Here is a 16,945-nt window from a genome sequence, read left to right on the forward strand (position 1 = left end):
ATTTTAAAAATGTTTTAAAATATTTGTTGTTTACGTATTGCCGGGCAATAAATCAATGCACGAACAGAACGCCCCTCCTTGTACTCCCACCTCTCCCCGTGACGTCAAAGCGTGGCTCGACTCGGGGGGGCGCCTCCGCGTGACGTCACGCCACGGCTCGGCGGCGGAGGGCGCCTGTCCGTGACGTCACACCGGGCGGCGCCTGTCCGTGACGTCAGAGCGGCGCTGTGTGGGGGCGGCTCCCCGTGAGGCGGGAGCGGCCGGAGCTCGGCGGGCGGAGCTCTGTGGGCAGGGCCGGCCGGGGAGGGCGGAGCTCTGTGGGCAGGGCCGGCCGGGGCGGAGGCAGCCGCAGTAGCCGCAGCAGCAGCCGCCGCGAGCGGAGGGATAGCTCGGCGCTATGAAGTTCCAGTACAAGGAAGACCACCCGTTCGAGTACAGGAAAAAAGAAGGGGAGAAGATCCGGAAGAAATATCCCGACAGAGTCCCCGTGAGTGCGCGCTGCCAGGGCGGCCATGGCTGCGGGCCCGGGCTCGGCCGCCTTTGTTTTCCGTGCTGGCCGTCGGCTGCTGCTCGCCTTGTTTTGAAGGCGAAAGGAATGAGTTTAGTACAGACGATCGTGATCTCGCTGATCTGATTTAAATCCCCGGCTGCTTTTCTCCTTAGTGCAAAGCTGGGGCTGTTTATGATGCGGGAAGGGCTGCAGTGTGGGTGGGTGGCTGCGGGGTGGAATTCACCTTTTTCCCTGGGATCCGCAGTAACTCCACAGTGGGAACGCTGCTGATCTTTTCCTGGCATGCGTGGGGGTGAGTGAGGAAGGAGCTCACCCTTGTTTCTGTGAAAATGGAGATCGGTGAGCGGGTTAACCGGGTATTCTTCATACTAAACATAGTCTGCATCCGGGTCATCTCATAGGGCCCTGCTATTTTTATTTTACTTCAGCTTGGCTTGTCTTTTCGATATAGCCTTGCTCTTTTCCTTTGCATGAGCAGAAAAATTATACTTCTCGATCCTTTTGCCCTCCTGTTTAATCATCCTGTGGAGAAAATGTCACTTGGAATGCAAGGTCATCTAGCTAAATTTTGCTTCCTCATTCTTAGGCCCCTTTGGAGTGCCTGTGGGAAACTTCTGGCTTCATAATTCCGAATAATTATTGAGACCAAAAAAAAAAAAAGAAGTGACAAATCTAATTAAGTGTAGAGTGTTTTTTCCTTTTTAATAAACATTTTGCAAGTTGTTTTTTTTTTTCCATCCCCACTGGAGAGGTGTGCCCTAGATTTACTGCACAAATGTACTGCATTTGAAAAAACTGGTACTCCCTCTGTAAAACTAATGACAAAGGGGAACAGTTATACCCCATGTTTTCCCTGCAGGCTAGCTGCATTTTTTATCTGAGGAATGACCCTCAAATGGACTTGAAAAAGTTTTTGCAAGTCAGTATTCGGATGCTTTTGTTCTCTCTTTTTGGTAGGCCTGGCATAGCATAGGTTGAGCATTCAGCAGGTCAGCTTGAAGTGTATGAGGTTGGGTATTCGTGATGAGGGCTCTGTAGGCCTGGCGTGAGACAAGGTGTAAATTGAGGATTAACATGGCAGATTGCACAGTGGGTCATGACAAATGTGTCAGGAAGAACCCTGTGGGGAGCCCAGGACGAGGCCCAGTCTGGCAGGAGGTAAAGGAGGTCAAGACAGGGAGGGCATCAGCAGAACTTTGTAAAGAAAACCAGGACCAGAATAACAAGGTGTGCTGGAGTTAAGGATAATTGGAAATGATTCATGGCAAGGCCCAGATATGAATTATTAGGGATAGCCTCTTGTCAGAGCTGCATACAAAGAAATGAATGCAGCACTCTGTTCTTCACTTCTGTGTCTGCCCTTCCTGACAGCAGGATCCTTGAAGATGTCATCCTTTTGGCTGCCTACGCTGCAGTGCCGTGATACATCTCAGCATTCTGATGAGACTTTATTGCCCTGCATTATCACAACAACAACACAAACATAGATAGTCTGTATTCTGCCCTTTGGATTTTCCTGGTAGGTTTTTTAATGTATGTGAATGGTTTAGTGCTTCAGAAGAGATAACCTGCATTATCCAGCAAACTGACTGCAGTTGCCAGTCAGATCAGTAGAGCACTTCCATTCCTTCCCTGCATCTTTGCAGGAGGGAGATGTCTCTTAAGATCTCTTAAATCAGTGGTGATCTGATTTAAATCTTTCCTAGGGACTTAGAAACCCCAACACTCACCTCATTCTTACAGGTATGGCTTCTTTTCCTTATTATCTAATGACCAATCTGCAATCCCCCCCTGCCTCCCCCAGGTCTGGGTAGTCACAGCAAGCAGCTTGGTTTGTCAGTAGTTTTTTTAATTGGGGGCAAGAACTAAAGGTTTTTTCCCCCTGCAATTTATTGTGTTTAATACTGCCTTGTTTGGCCGTGCTGGTAAAAAACGTGAAAAGTGCTGTTGCTCTTCAGCCTGCACCTGTTCAGTGAGATTGTGGTACTGTCCTTCCCTCACAGCATTTACCAACTGTATCTTGTACAGAAATGCATGTCCTACCTCCAACAGCCTGAAGGAGCTTGAGTGCCTAGTACTTCTAACTTAGGGACTTGAAAATCTTGAAGTAGCTCAGGCAACCATGTTTCTATTTTAAAATCAAACCTGGAAATTACGGGGAGTTTGGCTGTGTTGGCCACATTGCAATGGAGCATGGGGAAAAGATGTCGTAGTTGGTACCTCTCTGGTGTGAGATATTTTGCAGACACTCACTTGGCTCTAGAAAGATTCAGGTTAGCATAGCACCATGTCCAGGCTAAATACACCAAGCTCATGATAACATTTTGTTCTTGCATGGTGTCTCGCTGGTGAGGCAACATCATTTTGCTTCCAAACAAAGCTTAGTCCACAGCAGTTCAACTTGCTCTCTTACACAACAGCTGTATTTGCTGATTTGGGTTACCAAAGAGTTATGGGAGCATGGAACCCTTAGAAATTAGTCCCACAGTGTCTCAGGTGGAGTATTTACAATTATGGGGTCTAAGGAAATTTAAAAGTTTAGGAAGTTCAGAAAATCCAGCTTTAGATTTAGTTTCAGTGGTCAGAATGTCTTCTACAGAACAGCAAACCACATAGATTGAAATGTGATGTATCTTTTACCAGTTCAAAAATACATATCACAAAAAAGCCTGCATTTTTTTTCTGCACAAACACAGTAGTTCCAAAGGTTTCAATGGAAAAGGAGATCAGGTCACTTTGGAATACTTCCTGCCTCTGAGGTAAATATTTTGCCTAACTCTGCTAACAAAAGTTACATTTTAGCAGAAGACCTCTTGGTCTGTTTGATCTAAAAGCTGCTGAGCTTTGTATTTTTCTGTGTTAAAATATAAGGAAATTAGTATTGTGTGTCAGAGGTCTCTGTGGGTCCAGTTGCCCAGACAGTAGGCTGGTATTAATTCTTTGTTGTATGTTTATGTGATTAAGGAAATGTCCATAGCTATGTGAAATATGGATAATAAATTTAAAGGATATTAATTTCAGAGTAGACCATAACTCCTGAAGAACTGGAGATTTAAAAAAAATATCCCTAGTGAGCTGTAGTTTCTCTGTAATTCTTTTCTTCATTTTAGAGCACTTGGTATTGGTGAAAGTAGAAATTAGGATGTGGGACTACTGGGAGTAGGGCCGATTTTGTGCAAGGCAGTTTGGAACTGTAACCTGGAAAGAGTTTAACTTACTTGTGTTCATGTATTAGCCTCCTGACAGCTTCTTCACACAAAATTAACCTGAATTGAGAACATCAAGGTGTCCTATTTTTTTTTTTTTCTCAGCCATTATGGTTTATTTTTATGTCTGGACTCTTTTTTTTCACTCACCACGCTTACTGCTACAGCCCTGGGCTCCCATCACAGCTATTGGGAGCGATTTTAAGTTGTCTTCTGTTCTTCTGCTTAAAGTCATCTCACCTGTGAGTTCTTTAATGTTGTGTATTTGTTACAGATTAAATACCTAAAGGCCTGGTAGCACAATCAAAGGATAATATCCTTATTCGCTGATGCTTTTTGAACCATTCTGGTTTATGATACTCATCATCTGTTTCTTGCTTTCTCTCTCTCTCTCTCCCTTTCCAGGTAATAGTGGAAAAAGCACCCAAAGCCAGAGTACCTGACTTAGACAAAAGAAAGTATCTCGTGCCTTCTGACCTCACAGGTAACAATGTCTACCTCCTTTCTTCCTGATTTTCAGTGAGAAGGTCTCAGGAGTGCTTTTTACTTTGTGATCAGCACAAAGAAAATATCCAGACAGGCTCAACATCTCGTTTATCTTCTGTCCTTGTTATATTTATACTTTATAGCCTGGATTACAACATGCAGAATTCCCTGAGATTTTTTTGAGGTATCTCAATAGCTCAGCTAGCATGTCACAGCTGAGTTCTAACCACGATGACAGTGACTAAATTGTGTATCATGGGCAGTGTCATCATCACCAGTCAATGATGACCTAGCTGCAGAGTTGCCAGAGGCTGTACTCTTGTTGCAGGAAGAGACAGGTTCTTGCAATAGTTCCACCCTTTTCCACCCCTGTGGCTGTAGTCATAGCTGCAAAGTTCTTTTTCTGAATGGTCATGGTAATCTTGAGTGTGATTGCATCTGTTTTTATTTAAGAACGTGAATGACTTAAAGGAGCAGCATTTCTTCTTCATGCAGTATTTACTGGACTGTGAAAAACTTTCTTGTGCAATGTAGTTCAAGTAAATAATAAGAATTTCTTTTTCAGGAATGGTATAACCATTTACACCAAGGCTAAATTCTCTAAGGTGTCTTTGATCTGTAGGATTTAAAGGTTAAGCTAGTTAAAAGTCTTCCCACCAATCCCCTCAGTAAAGCATTTCATACCATAATATGTAGAGTGTGGATTTGGACAGGACGTGGCATGAGGTGTGTACTTGAGAAACTGCCAGCTCTGAGTGGATTGGCTGCTCATGTGGTTACAGTCATGAAATTACTGCTTTCTTCTATTGCTTTTTTCCCCTGCATTGTTCATTTTCCCCTACTTTTTATATACAGCATGTGACTTCCACCACTAAAAGAAAGCAGCCATGGTTAGGGATAAAATACAAAAATAAACACCAACAACACAAAAAACTCACTCCAACATTCCTTCTGCATCTAAGGCATTCTTTGTTCCTCCTCAGTTGGCCAGTTCTACTTCTTAATCCGAAAGCGGATCCACCTGAGGCCAGAAGATGCTTTGTTTTTCTTTGTCAATAACACCATCCCTCCCACCAGTGCAACCATGGGCCAGCTGTATGAGGTAAGCCTGGCCCTTTTCTCTTGCCTTTTGTTGGCAAGAACAATGTCCAGAAGTGTCAGTGGTTTCAACTTGGTCACAGATGCCTCAACATGGGGACCACCTTTCCCTGAGCTGTATTCCATTACCTGATCTGGGGAGTTCCATCCCCCAGTTAGGAGCCTGGGGAGCCTTATCAATTCAACTAGTTGTTTGCTAGCTGAAAGGACTGTGGCAAATAGTTGCCCCAGCAGTGATAAATTGGTCCTACTACTTTAACAAAGTATTGAAATAAACCACTTCGTTTTCACAGGCTGGGGAGGGTGGAGAACGTAGGTTTTGGTGTGTATACAAGAGATTTCCTTTTAGCCATTAAAAGTAAGTAAAAAAAAAAACAGTGAAAAGGCCAGTATCACTGGGCATCCATCTGTCTAAAAGTATTTTCTTAAGGAGCACTAATTCTTTGTCTAGAATTACTTTTTTGTCACATGTACCATGTAAGTGAGGATTATGTAGGATGCTGTGAGCATTGCTGCCCGCTATTTCTATTCAGCAGTGTTATTTGATCAACCTTAAAGGCGTATTGGATGGCCATATTTCTCAGTTCTGTAGTCATTATATCATGGGTGGTTTACAGCCTGGATTGATTTCTCCTTGATTTCTCCTTCTGCTGGGTGTTTTAATGAAAGAGCTCTGGCGTGGTGCTGTGAGCCTTGTTTGGCCTGTCATTTTTTGACAATAACTGGACACTTCATCAGTCTGTGTACTGATGAAGATAATAAAAGACAACATAGGCAGGGTGCTTTCCAATGTAGAAGGAAAGTGTCTGACCATCCAGAGCTGAGGTCAGATCTCTGTTGCTGGCACTTGGCAGAAATTCTGTCAGTGTAATCATCTCAGCTCTACTGCCCTTACGTAAAACAGGACTTAGAAATACAGCCACTTATCAAAGTGTTCTGAATAAAAATACCATCTAGAGGTGATTTTTCACTTGTTAAATCCTTCCAAGTCTCTCTCTTGATCTTGGGACCATACCACTGCTGAGATACTGGTGAACAGTCAGAGATGTTTCTGTTGCATGCTTGCAATACAGCCTGGCTGTGGATTTTCAAGTAAATTCCCTGTGTACAGAAATGTGTCCTGCCTGTATGTAGAAGCAGAGCTGTGGCCAGAGTTCTCTTTGGTCTTGGGAAGCAAAGCCTTTGATGTAAACGGAGAGGAGCAGTGAAAGAGAAGTTACCTGTTCATGTTACAATGGACTCTGGGCTGGGCTTTCTCACATGCAGTGAGTTTCCAGCTTTGGCTCCTCACTCTGTCCCTTTGTCCCCTGGCAGGATAACCACGAGGAGGACTATTTTCTCTATGTGGCCTACAGCGATGAGAGCGTCTATGGCAAGTGAGCAGCAGCCCCCCAGGCATGCAGGCTGGATGGACTGATGGAATGGATTGGTGGGGAGGGGATTGCTGGAGAGGCAGGAGGAGGATGCATGAGAAGAGAAAAAGAGAACTGGAAGTGAACCACATGCACAATGTCATCAGCTTCCACCCATTAATTGTAACCATTATTTTTTAAAGTGAGGGGAGTCGGGGTAGGGGGACAGGGTGAACTTGAAGACTAATGAGAAGTTCCACACTGGGGGGTGGGGAAACTCCACTGTTCACAATTCTTCTCTTGCCACAGCTGGAAGTAGTTAGTGCTGGAGGCTGCTAGACAAGCCAGCATAGTGAAGCTCCAGGAGAGTGACTGGGCAGGATGGCCATTTTCATGTAACCCTTTCATTGGATGAAGAAGGCATGCCATGTATTGTACACTGACCTTGTCCTGTCTTGTCCATGGCTCCCATTCCATGAGCTGTGAAACACTTCACTCTGCCCACACAAGGCTGTCCCGTGCTGACAGTCCTCACTCCAGCTGCTACCTGTGAATTGTTCCAAGATGATTGTGTTTCCCATCATTTCCATCAGTATTAGAAGGGCTGGTAGCTCTGTCCATCAGTATTAGAAGGGCTAATTCTAAGGCTGGGAACTCCTCAGCTGTGACACATGAAGGTTGGGGAAAGGAAGGAAAGATTCTTCAATATTTTTTTCCCTTTGTTGCTTTAATTTAAACTGCTGGACAGAAAAAATGACCCTTTTGTTCTTGTCAGTGTAGTCAACTGATAAACTCGTAAGCACAGGGTTAGAAAGGACCTCAAGAGCCCACGCCAGGTCTGAGACAGGACTGAGTATCCCAAACATGTCCACCATGGCTGCTCATCAAACTTGGTCTTACTGAACTTCACTGAGGAAGATCCTGGAGGCTGCTGAGATTGTCTTTCAGTTCCTAGCTAGCCTACAAGTGAGACTGCTTTTCCTGATACCTAACTTTAGTCACCCTTGCTGTGCATTAAGGCAACTAACTACTAGTGGTCTTGTTTTTGGTGAACACAGAAAATTATCTATCAGTGTTGTCCTTGTACCAGTCTTCTGCAAATTTGAAGATGGCAGAATTCCTATAGGTTTAGCCTTCCCTTCCATGTCTCATCCCTGTATAGCCCTTGCACCACGTGCACAAACGTAGGAAATCAGTCACTGCCACGTGTGCTTTGCTGGCTTTTTGTGATTGGGTAACAGTGCCTCTCTATGCCACAGGAGAGGTTCTTTTAGACTTGAAGGGAAAAGGGAATAGATTATCTGTAGTTTTTTTTTCTTACTTTGTTTTAAGCCAGTGTTGTTCTTAGAAGGGTGTCAGATGGGTGCAGTCCTGTGCAAGCCTTATGCTGTCGTGCCAAAGCAGTTTCTTCCCAGTGGCATGAACAGCAGATTTTCCCATTACTGCCGTAACTATGATGAAGGAATAGGTCTTGGAGTGTGAGCTGACTTTCAGGAAAATTCTGGGGTCTTATCTAAAAATCAGAGAACTAGGCCTGAAGTACTGTAAACATTCCTACATTTAAGAGAGGGACCAAGAGGAAGGACAAGAAAAGAAGGATGGAGAATACAGGTGAATTCCAAATTAAGTTAAAGGCATTTGCTCAGTTTACTTATCTGTAAAGTTAGATCACCATTCCCTGTGTTCCTCAGGAATGAGAAATCAAGATGAGTGTTTCTCTGAGTGTGGGGAGCAGGAAATCAGGTTTCAGCCTTCTCTGACTGTTGTTATGTGGAGGTGCATGAGGCAGGAGAGCTGATGGGAGTGTCAGGTGGGAGTTACTGGCAGAACTGTGTGAAGGTCAGGGAGGGCAGCGTGGCAGGGCAGGAGGGTTACTGCCTGTGTGGGGTGGGAAGTACCATAAAAATGGGAGAGAAGGGAGGAACCACAAAGGATGCAGACAGAAAATGAGGGAGCAAATGATGAAGTTGTTGGCGTAATATCCCCAGTATTATATCCTGAACTTCAGGTTTGCTGTTCCATCCTGTGTTCATCTGGAATAAATGTGTTTGGATGAGTTGTACCTACTGCCAACTTAAATCTAACTTCAGTTTCTGCCTGCACTGCTCAGTCCTCTCTTTTAGACTCACTCTCCTTCAACTACCAGGCTTTCATCACATCCTTTGGGTGCAAATCTGCATCAGTCTCTTGTTTTAGGAAGCTCTGGATGTTCTGAAGCAGAGAACAGACCCAGGAGGCTTTCTAGGATAAAAGAGAAGACACAGGCAGATGGTGTGCATCACTGCTGCTGTCCCACTTGTTCATGCCAAGCACGTGGTTAAGCACACTCAGGGGAGAAAGAATTGGCATCTGGGGTGCTTGGTTTTGTGTTCAGTCCTCCCCTCCCGCTGCTGGGTTTATAAATGACACGTGGGACTAATCACAACTGTTTGTTACATGTAGAGTTTAAGATTTGATTTAGTTCTTTTACAGTTCTTTCAACTGAATTGTGGCATTTTTGTTTTTGTGCTAGTATTGTACAAGGTAATGATGGTAATTTTTTTGTGTTGGTTAGCTGCTGGTTCTTGTAAAATAAAGTTCAGACTAGAGCTTAATCAACTTACCAATAAAGATGCATTTGAAAATCACAGATTGGTCCAAAATGAGTGGCTAGCATTTCTTCACAATGTTGTCTTGTAAATAAAGGGACAACTTTGTCAGGACTTCTGCTAGTGCTTTTTCCCACAACTCCAGATTTACTCTGTCCTGTTGACCAGGACAAGTCCCATCTCTCCTATTTTTAGTGATACTGTCATATACACATCTAGCTGTGTCTTGCCATGTCACCAATGGGAATTTAATTAGACCTGGATGATGTAAGAAAGTCTTAAGATGCATAATGAACACACTGATGCATTTTCTGCCATTTTAAGGCCCTGAACAATGATGGGTCCTGGGGGCGTCACCAGCCCTGCCTGTCCCTGCCAGGCACCTTGGGCCACCTGTCTCGATGGGCCAGAACTATAGGCACCTGTGCTGGCACTTCGTCAGCCCCTCAGGACTGTGGCCATCTATGCTGGCACTGCTGCAGCAGGGCTGGCCTGCAGCTGCCTTCAGCCTTGTGCTGCCATGAGCCTGCTGTGGCCTTGCCCTCAGCCCTGCTCAGCCATGAGCCCTCTGAGGCCCTGCCCTCAGCCCTGCTCAGCCATGAGCCCTCTGAGGCCCTGCCCTCAGCCCTGCTCAGCCATGAGCCCTCTGAGGCCCTGCCCTCAGCCCTGCCTTTGCTGGGCCCTGGCCTGCCGGTGAGACTCCTGCCTCATCACCTATAGATGGGGCTTGTCACCACCTCTGGCTGTGCCAGCCACGTCCCTCACAGAGCCACTTGTCCTTCATGTGTCACCACAGGCCAGGCTAAGGTGGAACTTGCCATGGGAAGAAGTGGGAGAGGCCCAAGGGGTCCGCCATGCCACAAAGCCTCTAAAGGTAGGAGAGCAAAGATAAGGAAATCTGGGATTCCTTGAAAAGGAAGCCTGCAGTAGTGACAAAGGAGGCTGCTTTTCCATGTGGATATTTCCATGTGTGCTGAGGGGGAAGGAGTCCTGCTGGGAGCTGGCTAAACCAGCAGGTGCCATTTGTTGAGCACCATGACTCCAAGCCAGGCTCTGGCAGGGTGTGAAGAGGAAAGGGATGCATGCTGTCATCTGGAGAAGCAGTGACAGGCATGCCACTTCCTGCCTCTCCCTCCCTCCTTCCATGTCACCTGTGGTTTGTGTGGGTCCCTCTGGCTGAGGGGGCAGGAAGGGGCCATGGTGATGCTCCAGAGAGACTGGACTGTTGGCTCCTGAGCACTGAGCAGGGGAGTTGCTTGGAGTGATAAAGTCAAGAATTACACCACTGAAATTCACAGGAATAAAACTTGCTGTGCTTAATAGGACCCTTTCTTCTTGCTGCACAGAGGGGAAGCACTGTGAGAGCTTCTGTTGCTGCTACCGAGAGAGAAGCAGTAATTCATGCTGCATTGGAGCCTGCCCATAGCAGCAATTTCTTTGCTCATATCCACCACTGTGACTGAAACAAGCTGTCCCTGTATGGCACAAGGGTGCTGTGACTACAGCCAGATGGGCATACATGGGCAGCTAAAAGCATACACTATTAGTTGAAATAATTTGAATTTCAGTTGCAAATACACTGAAGATTTTTCTGTGTGGTTTTGGTATTGTCTGTTGGCTCAAGTAGAAAAGTGGTGTAAAGTATATATGAGTAGTCATCTCCCACTCCCCCTCTCACCCCTTTCCTAGGATAATGGTGCCACAGGGATTTTTGTACCTGCCATGCTGCTTTGCATGTTTGTATCAGGGCCATTGCTGAGAGGCACTAACACAAAATATGAATGTAATTTACCTGGTCCAGATGTGGAATATTAGCTTGTGCTCCAAGGCTGTTTTATTTATAACCTTTGTTCTGTGGGTTATAGAAATGGTATTAAAGCAAGGCCTAGGGGAAATGATGAGCTCAGCTGTTTTAGAGAGGTTAAATAATTAATTCTCTGCCTTGGTCACTGTCACTGCACCTGGGATCCTTTCTCCAGTCATCACGATGCTTTCCTTTGAAGAAAACATTTTCCTGGAGCAGAGACTACCCAAGTTAAGAGATCACTTAACTTGGGGCCTTACAACATCACTATGAAGGACATATATGGACTAATATAAAAAGTCCCAAATCATGCTAAACATTGATGTTTTCTCTTCTATAAAACAGTCATGTCTGAGATGAAAGGAACACTGATTAAAACAGAAATGAGACTACCAGAGGGAGAAAGCCCAGCTCATTGTTGTCACTCAGTCTCAGATGAATGCCTCCCCAGGGTGAAGCACAGAGTGACTGGAGAGCTCATTGCTGGCATGGCACTTGCAGGACTGACCCAAGCAGAGAACAGCTGACCATGAACAAGCCAATCTTAGGATCTGTTTGTGTTTCTAGAAGCTTGCAGGCATCCCAAAGCACAGCTCAGGCCTGGATATAGATGTGTTACAGGAATTGGTTAATCTACTGAAAAAGCTGGATCTTGCAGCACCTTTCTGTAAAGGAAGGATCTGATTCTCCCTGATTTTGCTCTCTGGCCAATGCCATCTGTGTGCTGTATTTTTCTTTGGGAATTAAAAGATTGTTAATAAATGCCAAAAAATAGTGATACATGGTAGCAGGGGAAGAACAAGTCCTAACTTTCAAGTGAGGACATTACTAGAACTGCATTAAGATTTAATGTACTGAATTATAAGAACGAAAAACTGATCTGATTCATTTGCTCGTTTTGGCTTTTTGTCACAGCCCTCTCTTTGTCACTTGAGCTGCCTCCTGCAGTGTCCACATGGCACTCAGGAGCCTAGAGAGCTTTCAGGAGGTATCAGTGCTTGTGCCTCACCATCCTTGAGCCAATGGATAGAACCTTTTCAGGCTAATAAAACCTTGGGTTTGCTAGCTTGCTACTTGATCCCTTAACAATTTTCCATGTAGCAGCAAACCTTCAGGTCAGTGAATGTAAATCCCTACATTAATAAATCCCTACTGTTTGCAGAGGATATAACTCTCTGCTGTTTACTAGGGCAAAAGCATTTCCATTCAGTGTTCCCAGCACATGTGGAAAGTGTCACAGCTGCCACCAAATCTGCAGACTGTTTCTTGCTGCTGAAAATCTGGCTTTGCTCTCCCAGATATGATCCCTCTGCTAGTGCTCAGCATTATGGATGCTGTTCCCAAGGGACTGATGGAGCACAGGGGGTGAAAAGAGGGTGGCAACTGCCTGCAGAACTTGAGAGTGTTTCCTAATATGTCAGGGAGATCAGGAGTTCATGGTGTATACACTGCACAAAGGGAGTTCTCCTTGGAGTAAACCCTTGATCTTTTCTTTGCCTCTTGTATCCTGCAGCATCCTATTCCTCCAGTAGCACCTGCCCTTTTCCTAGCAAGATTAGCAGGAACAGAAAGCTTTCCTTACCCTTTGATGTCCAGCCACCTTCTCTCTCAGAGATGACAGAAGGCTGAGATGTTCCCTCATGCAGCAGCCATCCCCTATCTCCATCACCTGGGGTTCAAAGACATTTTGCAGCCAGTGAGCAGGGCTGAAAATGCCTCATCCCATATCATTCCCACAGTGAATACACACCTGTGAACACACCACCTTGCCCACACACCCAGAAGTGTGGCTATTTACTGTACATCACACCATGCTCATCCCAAAGATGAACACAAACACATCCACCTTTTCTGCCACACCTCCCACCACAGAGTGGAAATGAATAGTGAAACACAGGGTGGAAAAAATGCATGGAGTAATACACAGTCCTGGGCTTCAGGTGATTACAGAAAAACTTGCAAGTGTAAAAGGAGAGAAAAAAGAACCTGTAGCACTCAGAAAAGTCTACACCCACTGAAGTGCCTCTCATCTGTGGAGTGCAAAGGATGCCAAGAAAGCATTGTGTCATAGGAGACCCTGAAAGAAGGAAGCCCACTACACACAGCCATATTTCACAGGTGAAGAACCTTGAAATCCCCCTCTTTCTCTACACTTTGCAACTGAAGGTGAAAATTAGAGTCTGAAAAAGCAGGACCCCTCTGACTAGGACTGGATTGTGTTGAAATGAAAAGAGGGAGGCAAAGCTGGTGTATTTTCAGTTTGTGAAGTGCAGATGGAGGTAGTAGCATGGTGGAACAAGATGTGGGAGGGGAGTGAGGACAGATGAGTGAAGAGACTGCAGGATATAGATGAACCTGGCAGAATTGTGTGGGAGGCCCAGCACTAAAGTGACATATTGATTTCCAAGGCAGGAGTGAAAAGGACTTAAACGAGTGCCAGAGGTATTGCAGAAAAAACTCCTCCAGATAAGGTGTGTGGTTGCTCCAACAGGAATTCAGGCTGCAGGTACAGGACATCCTAAATGCTTTTGCCTGGCATCACACAGAAAACTCATGGCAAGGCAAGGGAGGGAACAGCTCACACAGGGATGACCCTTCTTTTTCTTTAGAGATGTTCTGGGCCCAAGAGCAAAATGAGCATATAATTGAAGGAGTGGTATCATTATGCAGATATGCTGGCAATCGAATAAAGTATTTAGGAAAGAAAAAGTAGAAAACAATGGGTAAAACAAGCCTTTTGGAATGAGAGCCAAGAAAAGGCAGGAGTGAAGCTGCAATTCACTGTGTAAAAATGTATATAATGATGATGGAGAAGGTGGTAATAAAGTTTAGAATCTGAAATAAGTATTGCTTCACTTTCCAGTGGTTGTTCAGATGTAACATTGGAATATTTCAGATCTCACTCAGTGCATGCTTTCCAAGGAGCATATAGCAGAAAATGAGCAGTGACAGTTCTGATCATATTTCATTAGTTTGCATGCTATTACTTCACACTTACATACTAAGTTCTATATGCCAGTCTCAGTTCTTTCAGAAATGATCAATCTGGACTCTCAGTGGCCCCATGGGGTAGCTCTTACTGTCTCCAGCCTGCTGCTGGGAAATGGAGGTGCAGGCATGTGGACTGGCTTGCCTCAAGGCCATACAAAGAAACAGAGTCAGAAAAAAAAAAGCCTTGTCTCCCTGATCTCTACAACTTCTGATAACAAACTTCTGCTCTTTACACAGCACAATTTGAAATGTGGATTCTGTACATTCATAGATCTTTCCTTAATGAAAGAACCCCCTCATTAGCTCTAGGAACACAGCGTTGTAGCATTTTGATGTTCTGCCATTTGTGGACTGGAAAAGCTCTGATTTCTTTGCCAGAACCAGCAACAATGAGGTAGTTCCTCCTCTTGACATACTGCCAAGGAAACACTGCTGAATTGTCTTTCAGCAACAGCTCTCTGCAAAGCTCATTGATACATTTATCTGTGCCTTCTTTCTCTGGAACAAAATTGAAATGCAGGCCTGGAAAAAAAAAAAAAGGCGCATTTTCTTCTTGTCATTTGAATTTTGATGGATTTTTGGCAACTTAAAAGTATTTAGTATCTGGTCTCCTATTTTACTATGAACATGTTTCATAAACTTTGCAAATTTTGACAGTTCCAGAAGGCAGAATGAAGTGGGTATTTGGGCCAATTTCTGAGCTCTTCAAAAATCACAAAGCTGCTAAGGCAGATTCATATTTCAGCATCTTCTTTTATTATAATATTCTTATATTTTTCCAGAAAGCAGAAAACACACACAAGTAGGGCATCCCATGTAGAAGGAACTGTAATTTGACACGGTGCACTCACACTTCTCTTGACTCAGGTTTTTTAGGCCAGTTGCTACCACAGCGTGGATATTTTCTCTGCTTTCTGCAGTTGGTGTTGGGTTGTCCAAACCTCAGAATTACAAAAATCTCCTCTGTAAAGAATTCTTGGTCAGATCCTGCTCCCCAGGGAGGATCTGAATCTGCCACCTGGTCTAGCAGAATATGCTTGAATAAAATAATAAAGAAACAATTCTAAAAGGAAAGTAAGCCGTGCTGGGCAATTCAGAGTGAGGTAGCAACAAGAAAACACCACCACTCAGTGACTTAAAATCTAAGCTTTGCTTGTTGAGGGAGATGATTTAGTGGGTGGCTGGCAATTTCTAGCTGTGAAACACACACAAATAATCCAACTGAAACTCCATTTGTGTCTGTGAGTGATACCAGGGGCAACAAGTCTGTGTGGAGCAGGGTTTCTGTAGCAAGCTGCCAGGCTGCCATGTGCAGGAGCTGCCTCACAGCTATTTCCAGGTAACTTTGATATGGATGTGAAGAGCCCAGGACCTCAGCCTGTCAAAGCCAGTCAGAAGATCCCCAACAGAGAATGTGACACCCCTGCTCAAACAGATTTAAGAAAGAGCAACACCCAGAGCAGGGACACACCTGAGGGACTGTGGTTTGTAGAAAACCCATATCCAGAGCAGAGGAAAATGAGCCAAATGCATGGGCTGGCAGAGAGAAACCACTGCATTGCAACCTCAGCCTCCTGAACTGCCCATCACATCCTTGAAGGGACTGGGACAGATTGAGTGTAATGCATGCCAAAAACAGGGTAAGTTGGGACCAAGAGGGTGGTAGTGGTGTTAGACTGAAATTGAGTTGGGAGGAAGAGGGGAAAAAAAGGTGTTTACCTAAATACTTGTTTAATTGCTTAGTTTTTCTTTTTTTTTTTTTTTTTTCTCAAAGGAGTCAGTAATCAAAAATTTGCTCTAGTTGGTGATAAATTAAATTAAATTTTCCAAGTCAAGACTGCTTTGGCCATGACAGGTGCCCTTACTCCACCTGGTAAAACTGTCCAAGAGCAACCTGATGGCACAGCTTGTACATGTACCCATTCCAACTCAAGTTTAGCCTTCTGTGTGATGGGGTTCCTGCCCTCATCAGCAATTGTTTTACTGCCTAATGAAGGTGGCCAGAAAGTCACCAATTTCTTCATTTTCAGGTCAGGCTGCTTTAGATTTCTCCACATGTTAATTAATGGCCATTTCTGGTGTCACTAATACGTTACAGTGATGTAAGGTTGTTATGAGTTCCTCTGTGTTTCTTTCTGGTCTGTACCTGAATTATTTGGAACAGCAAGGATATAGTTCAGAGCCTTGGCTGAGCTTTCCCCCAACAGCTGTTTGTGCTTTCCTTGTTTTCCCTAGGACCTACTAGATTCAGGTCTCATTTTGTCTGAGTGATAGTTCTGGGCAAGTTGCATCACATGTCAAGCTTAACTTCCATTTCCAAAGGATCTCAAAGAAATCTACAGAGTTTGATACCAAAATGATCATCCTGCTTATAGAAAGGCAGATGTTTCTTTGAGCTGCAGAAAACAATCACAGATCAGCTACCTACAGGGTAGAAAAAGCATTAAAACATCAGGGCTCTGAAGCAGGAGGGTGGGGATACTGTCTGCTGGAACTGGATCAGTATTTGCAGAAATCCTGAAGATAACTCACTCATAAGCATAGTTTGAAAATTACATTGTTTCCAAATGGCACAGTTTTGATTGGAAAAATGAAAAATGTAAGCCATGTGTAATGTGGGAGTTTTGAAAGCAGTAAAAATAAAAGACTAACTTACATAAGGAAAGAGCAGAGAAAATTTATATAGGGTGGCTACAATTTGGGGATAGTGTGTTTTCTGTGGAGTTTTGTACTCATCTTAAAAAGTATAGAAAAAGAGATGGGTTGAACTAGTCTGAGTGTGAGACAGAAAACCTCCAGTTACTCTGGTTTTCCACTTTCAACAACTATCATTAGCTTTTTCTATTAAGAACTCGTGTCTTAGTGAAAGGACTCAAATAACCACTGCTTACATAAGATATTCATTTGTC

General features: G+C 44.4%; 1 protein-coding gene across 1 annotated transcript; it reads left to right on the forward strand.

The window, feature by feature from the left end:
• Positions 1 to 250: 250 nt before the first annotated feature.
• GABARAPL1 (GABA type A receptor associated protein like 1) lies at positions 251 to 9,280 on the forward strand. Its single transcript, XM_014881525.2, has 4 exons — positions 251 to 487; positions 4,123 to 4,201; positions 5,187 to 5,305; positions 6,616 to 9,280. The coding sequence occupies exons 1-4, from the start codon at positions 398 to 400 to the stop codon at positions 6,679 to 6,681; spliced, it is 354 nt and encodes a 117-aa protein (XP_014737011.1). The 5' UTR covers positions 251 to 397; the 3' UTR covers positions 6,682 to 9,280.
• The last annotated feature ends 7,665 nt before the right edge of the window (positions 9,281 to 16,945 follow it).

The sequence above is a fragment of the Sturnus vulgaris genome, chromosome 5 (genome assembly GCF_052056855.1).
Source record: "Sturnus vulgaris isolate bStuVul1 chromosome 5, bStuVul1.hap1, whole genome shotgun sequence".
Classification (NCBI taxonomy): Eukaryota; Metazoa; Chordata; class Aves; order Passeriformes; family Sturnidae; genus Sturnus; species Sturnus vulgaris.

Coding starts and splice junctions, on each gene's coding strand:
- GABARAPL1 (XM_014881525.2), top strand. CDS start 398: ATGAAGTTCCAGTACAAGGAAGACCACCCGTTCGAGTACAGGAAAAAA. Junction 488..4,122: donor AATATCCCGACAGAGTCCCC/GTGAGTGCGCGC, acceptor CTCCCTTTCCAG/GTAATAGTGGAAAAAGCACC. Junction 5,306..6,615: donor CCATGGGCCAGCTGTATGAG/GTAAGCCTGGCC, acceptor GTCCCCTGGCAG/GATAACCACGAGGAGGACTA.